Here is an 8,479-nt window from a genome sequence, read left to right on the forward strand (position 1 = left end):
GGACTTCCGGCCGGGGACTTCAGGCGGCAGTATACGCCGTGAAGTTGTTTGCGGCCTGCCAGTAAACCCAAAGCAGCAGAAGACTTATTCCGGTGTGAACGCGATCTGTACTTAGTTCATCAGAACTAAAGAGTTCTGATGAACTAAGTTCTCATGAACCTTTGTGGGAAAAGTACTGCGGTGTGAATGCGCCTATTGTGTTCTTTTTAACCAAATATCTCTCAGAGGGACGTGGGGAGTGGCACTTTTGAAACGGGGCTGAGACAGAGGGGATTATGGGATGCTACAATTATCTGTTTGGTATTTCAGCCAAACACTTCAGAGACATGTTTTGTATCTGACACCTATGTTGATGAAAAACAGTATAATAGGGGACCTTTAACAAGTTTTTTTTGTGATCCATAATGGGGGCGGGGGTGGAGGACTGACATCCTCAGAAGGAGAGAGGATTACTGGTTCGAAGCTCTGCCATGTGAGGGGAGTCAACAATAAAATGTGGAAGCTGGTTAGAGAAACAAACGCAGCATCAGTTAAAAAGCAGAAATTAAAGATACTCTATCCATTTCAATTAATCACCACGATAAGCATCTAACACATCTTGTTTCTATAACGACCAGACATGACACAGCTGGAAAATTGCAGATAAGGCTAAATGTGAAGTGTTTTCTCTCCTGCTCTGTGTTCTCAAGAGGATATGTCCTGTGTTGTTTACACTTCGGCCTCATCTAAGATGGAGAGATGTTTATGCATGGGTAAAACTCTAGCGGTGTGCAAAACTGGACCTTAAGTGTGTATTCCTGATTGTATACAGATAAGGGCTATTTTTTACTAGGGCTGTGCAATTCATCGTATTTTAATCTCGATTACGATTTTGGCTTGCAACGATTATGAAAACAACGTAATTGAAAAAAAACGATTATTTTGCTGCATTCCCTTTTGCAATGATGCTCTCAATTTGTCTTGCGCTATACATCCTGCGTTATAAATCCTGCCCGCGCGTGCGCTTTCATATTTCATATCATATTTATATATGTTTAGTAGGTTGTGGAAGTGCACTCCAAAATATTTGTTTATCTTCTTTATTGGTATTTATTATTTTGATATTATAATTTAATTTTTGTATTGGTTTTTCAGTTGAATTATACTCAAAGTTCACGGTATTCATACTGTTCAAATTATCATTTTAATTTTTTTTAAAGTTCAATAAATGGATGTTTTCAAAGTCAATGAATAATCGTATTTAATAATCGTGATATGAATATTGACCAGAAATAATCGTGATTATGATTTTTGCCATAATCGCACAGCCCTAATGTTTACATGTCCTTACATGCTGTGTGTGGGTGTGCATGTGGATGTTTGTTCCGGGAAACAGGACATAATGAGAAGCTCATAATTACTGTTGCCGTGGTTTTTGTATCCAGGGGCAATACATCTCACTAATAAAGAAGATTGGATCCCCATTACTGATGCAGTTTAATATCCTGGTTGGTAAATGCGATGAATTTGTGACCCTAATTTGCAAGCGAGAGCCGGGCATGTTCATTCATGGGGAGTGGGGGAGTTGAGGGCCAATAAATAAAGAAATGAGAATATGAAGCGAGAGTGAACCACAGTGAGCACAGGAGGTTTAAAACCAAAAGTTGTTTTATTGCTTGTATGTGTTTATAAGTGAAATACACAATTGTATCTCAATTAGAGCTTACATGTTCAATTAAATGTAAAGGGGAAGAAAAGGAACACATTTATCACCAATTTTCTTTTTCGTAAATGTTGTCCCTAACACAAGAACATATTTAACTCTTACTGTATTCGACCCCTCTATTTTAAGTTGAGCAATAGGATTTTTTTACAAAAAACTGTGCATCAATGTGTCTTCCCAGAACCATTGTCCTTATTAACAAAGTGTATTTTTGTAGTGATAGAATCAATGATTCTAATGCCTGAACTTATTCGTGTTGCAGCCAACCTATTTATTGGGATATGGATGAACCAACCCTTTAGATTAGAATCTAATATAAAAATCCATTCATGGCATTATATCCATGACATCACTTGTCTTCCTTGAGTGATATTAATCTTTACACTTTGTGGTCTTTTTATGTTACATCTTTAACTGTCACCAGGATGTAGCTGGATGTTTTCTTTCTGTGTCAGACTCCGCCCTCTCATCCTGCCTCAGGTCATGGTGACTGCTACATTGTACAACTTTGTGTTTGTGTGAGTCTAACACTTGCATTGATACTTCCTATACAGTACAAGCCTAGAATGTGTTCAGGTGCATGTGTGAATCTCGGAAGGAACGTAACTACTAGTTAGGCAGGAAGCACAGAGCGCAAGCTCACACACACACACACACACACACACACACACACACACACACACACACACACACACACACACACACACACACACACACACACACACACACACACACACACAAACAATCATATTTTCTCATCCCTCTCAACTACCAGTGTTGTAATTTCGGGTTTGAACACAGACAACCAGCCACACTTCACCAAGCTGGCAGCAGCTCCAGTATCTGGGCATCTGCCAGGGAATGTGCCAATTAAGGATTTGACAGTTAAATACTGGTTATTCAAATGGCTCAAACAGAGCGTCCATACACAGAGTTCTCTCCACTGTACAGTAGATTATCTATTCCTATCTCTACAGCATCCTAAAAGTTTCTGATGAATTATTCCTTAATATCATGATAACACATTTGCAAGCTCGTGAATGATCCTCTTCTCTGAGGGAAGTCAAACAGTATCTGGTTCCAGTTTTGTTTGGAATATTTTTCCCTTGTCGGTGAGACAAAACAAGAATTGTGATTATATTGTCCTCAGACTCACCCCCCCTGTCACGGTCTAAAAGAGACCCCGAGGCGCGGAGGGTTGTGTGTGTGCGTTTATGTGTGTGTGTATTCTCAAGTGTGTGTACTCCGAGGGGAATAATGAGCACAATTGTTTCCGCCGTCCCTCTTAATCCATGCCTTTGACTTTAATACAGCCATGTCAAAGAGAAGGGACATTTGTGGCCCATGCCTCGTGGAGCTTGGTATTTCAGCGTTCTCAGGAACAGTTTTAATACGAATCTATCCAAGGCTTTCATTTAGATGATGATAGGGCTGCTGTGATTTCCACCCCTGGAGTTACTTCTGCAGTGGCTAGGGTGTAGAGAGTGGAGAGATGGTGGAGTAGCTCTACTGTATACAGAAAATACAAATTGATTAAAACAATATATATTCACATTTGTAACAACAGCTCCAGATAGTTAGTTAAAATCAATGGAAAAACTGTTACAATAACTATCTTTAAAATGAATCAACAGTTCCAAATAGCTAGCTAAAACATTGACGGATTACTTTTATTGCAAATATTGTAAAAATATCCACTTTGTTCACATTTAAAATATGGTATGAAGAGGTTCTTGAGTTCATCTGAGGGCTTTGTGGGCACAAACACTGTGCAGAGACAAAATAAAATACATTTACCAGAACACAAATTTGATTAAAATGGAAGAGTAGGAGCAGAGATTATATAATCATATTTAGTTTTCTGGTCTTTGACATTTGTTTTCCCTGAGAAATAATGTGGGTACATTAATTTCAAAGATCACATTAACATGTTATAGTTATTGGCCTGATGCACTTTGAAGTTCCAGTAAGTTTTCTGTTTACAGGCATTAGAGAAAATGCGTTTGCTAGGTATTTAATCCTTGTATTTTGCTGATTCATCTATGTTTGTTTAAGATTTTTGATTCAATAATTCTATGTATAATATAGACTTTGCTCTTGACGCAAAAGCCATGACAGAACCTGATTTATGAAGTTGTATGACCTCTACTTGTCCACTTCCTCACTCATATATCCAGGCTTGTTTGTCCTTCAGCACTTTAGTCTCTTAAGGGAAATTAGAAGGTCATTTTCTTTCCTGAACACAAGGTCACTCATGCACCTGCCTCCATTTTGGTTTCTAGGTTGAGTGAAAATGAATATCTGTTTCTTTGTGTGTGCTAACAGAGCTGCATGTTTCCCTCTGTGCAGGAAAACCCCCTGCAGCTGCCCCTGAAGAAGTGCAGCGTGGTGGGCAATGGTGGCATTCTCCGGAACAGCAAATGTGGACGAGACATCGACCAGGCCGACTTCGTCCTGCGGTGAGAGACCAGGGGACTCAAAGGGGCTGGTAGTGCATGAGTCTGCATTGTATATTATAATAATAATAATAATAATAATAAAGCTTTATTTATATAGCACTTTTCATACAACACATGCTTTACAAAATGACACATCACAAGTTAAAAATAGAAAACAAGAAATTCCCCTCAGATTATTTGTTAAGAACTTTACAGGTACATGCATCAAAATATAACATTTGATCAGGTTAATAGACACAAAGAGGTAAAATGTATGATAATACAAATCAAATAAATAATGGTTTCTCTCTGACAGATAAGACACAAGACAACTGAATCGATGCAAAAATATAACATATAAAACATAAAACCCCATAAAACAAAGTGAACATGTAGGTACAACAGAAATACAATTTAAAAAATAATAGTAATAAAAATGCCATAATTCTAATAAAGGTTAAACGATTAAGAAAGAAAAAAGACCATTATAAAAATTAATATTTCTATTGAAGCATGTTAGATCAATCAAATAAGATAATAACCTTTAAGACCTATAAAATAATATAAAGGTAGGTAAATAATAAATACTAAAATAACATTTAAAGTGGGGGGTTGCTAATAAAAAGATGAGTCCTCCACACTGGTCAAACGATATGACTGCTTCACTGCTCAAATGTGAGTGTGCCGTGCCCATGAGAGCAGACTAACACCCTCAGCCCATGGTGATAATGAAAGCTGGTGCCGACTGTAACCGAGAGAGAAAGGCCTGGAAAGAAAAATAGGACACAGCAAAGGGAGGAGGAAAAGGAGGTTGGACGTGAGTAAGCAGAAATAGGGACAGACTGAGACGAGGGAGGAAGAGGAGAGGCAGCAGCAGAGAGGCATAAAGCAGAGCAGATCCATCAGAAGAGCACTCATTGAAAACTAGATGCTGGTTGCTGGATTGGGACATATTTTTAATATGAGATAAAGGTGTTTTTCTTTTAAAAACAAGTGATCAAAGAGAATTTATATGGGTTTTGATTAAGGAAGAAATCCCCTCTGATGGAGCTTGTATTCCTTCTGAGGACGTGACAACTGACCCAGACTGTTGAAGCTGAACGGATTAAAGAGAGAGCTAATGTTTTGAAATGTAGACCTTGAGCATAAGGAAAAAGTGCATGACGTCGTGCGGATTCCAGCTCAAACAGAAGACCCTTTTTATTATAATCTAAACATCCTCTTTGTCAGCTCACTTTAAGTGAATAATTAGCAAAGAGACAATTAGCCTCTTGGCTCTGAAAACTGTAATTTAATAACATACCTAGTTACTATGACTAGGTCCAAGATTGATATAGCAATGGGTTTTTATATCAATCAATGTCGATTCACAATATAGTTGCTTAGAAATGTCTGCATGCACAAGATGCAAAATATATGCAGTAATATTCAAACGGGCAGCTTTGACTGCACCTAGTATGTCGGTCACTTTGCATAGCCTATCTGATTCCAAATAACACCTGTGTACATCTGCTCAATGATAACTTTTGATATTCACTGGTCAAACTGACAGTGCTTGTTAAATTCCAAAACAAAAATTTGGTATTCAAAACAAATTCACAGTTGCGTGAAATTTAAGAAAAGGTTTCCTCAAAACTGTCACGTTCTTCTCAGCAAAGCGCAGGAAGAGGTTGAACGCTGCAAGAAAAGACCTGAACACATGTTGCAATCCAGAGTTGCTTCAGAACCAAGCCTTACACACCATGTAGTGTCTGTTCTCATGATAATATTAAGCATTTTTTTCATATTTTTTTAGGACATATCCCTTGATGTAACCATGTGAATGTTTACAGTAAACAGCCTCTTGTATTGCCAGTTTGGACGTGGTGATATTGTTGCAAAACATCAAGACACTACAACTATAAACTATGAAATATGTCCACATATGTTATAACTGAAAAAACACGCCACCTCCAGACTCTTTAGTTATGGAAATAACCAGACTGTCAGTAGATCAGAGGAAGTGATGTGATTGGTCGTGATTGCAACCAGCCCCAAAAAGCTGAGTACGTGTCTCTGTGTTACAAATTATGAGTGGGTTTGTCCTAAAATAGACAGTAGAATGTATGTCCTGCTATTTCCCTTATAAAATTGCTTTGTTTAGATAACAGATAAACATTTACAATATACCCAATGTAATGTAAGTACCAAGCCATCTATGAACACAACAGTCTATTTGGGGCTTAAGTATGTGATACATTGAGTCTGAAATGGACTTTTGGAATAACATATTGTATAGCAGCAAATCCACAAAACAAGACATTTTGGCGGTTGTGGGATACGCTGCTTGACATATTGCACTGTTTTTCTACTATTTTATATTTCTATAACAGATTTTATTTATAAGATTAATCAAGAAAAAAATCTACAGATTGCCAAATACTTACAGCATCTAATGTCTCTTTAGCTGTTCTCGCTTTTAGTTGAATTATAATAGCTCCCATTACTTTAACACCTGCTGTAAACACACACACACACACACACACTACCATTGAAACTGTCTGTTTGATAGCGTAATCAGATCAGATAATCACGGAAATGACCTCGAGGAATCCTGTAATTGTTTATTCTGTCAGTGCATTTTGTACGTGGAGTGTGTACAAAAATAAAATGAATAATAAACTGGCTGTGTTTTGTTCACTCAGGTGCAACCTGCCGCCGCTTTCAAAGGATTATGTGGAAGATGTGGGAACCAAGACGCACATGGTCACTGCCAACCCCAGCATTGTAGAGAAGAGGTGATCATAAAACATTGTCCTCTCAGGAGAACATTCATACAGAACAAAGTGCATGCATGGTTTGAGCAAGCATGGCTGAGGGTGATGTCAGCGTATATAGTGTGAGCTATTGGTTATTGTTACGTTCCCTATTGGGCTAGGGGTACCAAAGGGAACAACACGACCTGAGTGGAATTGGTAATAATTATAAGTGGCTTTATTACAGCAGGAGAGAACTTAAAAAGGAAGTTTATAAGGAAACAAACCCTCCCGTTACACGGGGTACAAAATAGGAATGAGGAAAGCTGCACACCCAATAGGAAAGCGTAGAACTTTTATAAGTATTTGTTACAGTCAGGTGCAGAGGTTTCATCAGACAGGACCAAAATTGAGTAAGACACTACCGGATGACGATACTCCTTCTCCCTCCATTAAAGTAGTCCCGTGTAATGTCGGTGTTAGACTAGGCTTACCCGCTTGTCATTTTAGATCTGTTACTTAGTATGTTGAGGATTTTACCAGGTATCAAAATCCGTTCTTTTCATGTAATAACTTTTACCTGTAGTTTCACAGCTTCAACGTCAATTAAGACAGTAAAATGTGAAACCTGTGGATTGCAATCAGTGGGTACTGGCCATAATTTGAGGTAGACGACGAGGGAGAGACGGCAAAAATGTCCTCCTTCACTTTGAAGGAAACGGCGTGACGTCTTGTTCCACAACCCGCGCATGGGGTGCATATAAGTCGCGCATGTAACCCTCTAAGCAAAATGTCAAGTCCCAATTAAGTATACGGAGCAGGTTAAATCAAATAAACTGAGAAATTTGGGATTATACAAACATAAAGGTATACGGAAAGAAGTAGTAGTGGAAACCACGTGAAACTTGTGAGCGAAACTACGGATTTACGTGATAAAGGGACAGTACGGTAAGTGACTATTGATAAATATTTAATTCGCGGGTTTCAAACTTAATGTCATTGGTATTGACAATGGTCGCGACGGAAGGACCCCGACAATTCCGCAATTTGGACAACACACAAACACACCACACCAACAACACTGGTACACATTTGTACTCGCCGCGTCAAGGAGGCTGCAGGCGGGAGCGACGTAGGTTCTCCACTAACCTACTCTGCAGTAGGTAGGGGCGGGGAGGCCGTGTGTGGAAGGCCCTCCTCATGTTTCCGCCCGTGCCTTCTAGTAAGACCTCCGAACACAACCCTCTGGTCTGCGGAGATCGGGTAGCAACTAATGAGATCAGCACAACAAATATGACAATCGAGGGACATTAGGCATCTTAGAATCGTCTACGTTCATCACACAACACGGAGAGATAACACATTGCAACAAATCTAACAATCGAATTCCTGGTCCAACTAATCGTGGACAACTAGTCGAAACAATAGACAGTTTGCACAATCGAATCTGGGTCCCTAAATCGTGGACAACTAGTCGACAATAGACACGTTTTGCACAATCGAATCCTGGTCCCTAATCGTGGACAACGTATCGACAATAGACACATTTGCATAAATCCGATCTGGGGTCCATAATCGTGGACAGCCTGGTCGCATGCGGACAC

At 39.1% G+C, this 8,479-nt stretch overlaps 2 protein-coding genes across 2 annotated transcripts in view; one reads left to right on the top strand and one right to left on the bottom strand.

Moving 5' to 3' along the window:
• st8sia1 (ST8 alpha-N-acetyl-neuraminide alpha-2,8-sialyltransferase 1) overlaps positions 1–8,479 on the top strand; it is a 38,840-nt gene that overhangs the window by 5,712 nt on the left and 24,649 nt on the right. The window contains exons 3-4 of the mRNA XM_010786077.1: positions 4,052–4,161; positions 6,825–6,917. Of these exons, the coding sequence (XP_010784379.1) occupies positions 4,052–4,161; positions 6,825–6,917 (203 nt within the window). The remainder of the gene's footprint in view (positions 1–4,051; positions 4,162–6,824; positions 6,918–8,479) is intronic.
• The window catches only part of LOC104958372 (troponin I, slow skeletal muscle-like), a 4,980-nt gene continuing 4,482 nt past the window's right edge, over positions 7,982–8,479 (bottom strand). The window contains exon 8 of the mRNA XM_010786092.1: positions 7,982–8,145. Within this exon, the coding sequence (XP_010784394.1) occupies positions 7,982–8,145 (164 nt within the window). The remainder of the gene's footprint in view (positions 8,146–8,479) is intronic.

This window comes from Notothenia coriiceps, unplaced genomic scaffold (assembly GCF_000735185.1).
Source record: "Notothenia coriiceps isolate Sejong01 unplaced genomic scaffold, NC01 NC01_scaffold00028797, whole genome shotgun sequence".
NCBI classification, from domain to species: Eukaryota; Metazoa; Chordata; class Actinopteri; order Perciformes; family Nototheniidae; genus Notothenia; species Notothenia coriiceps.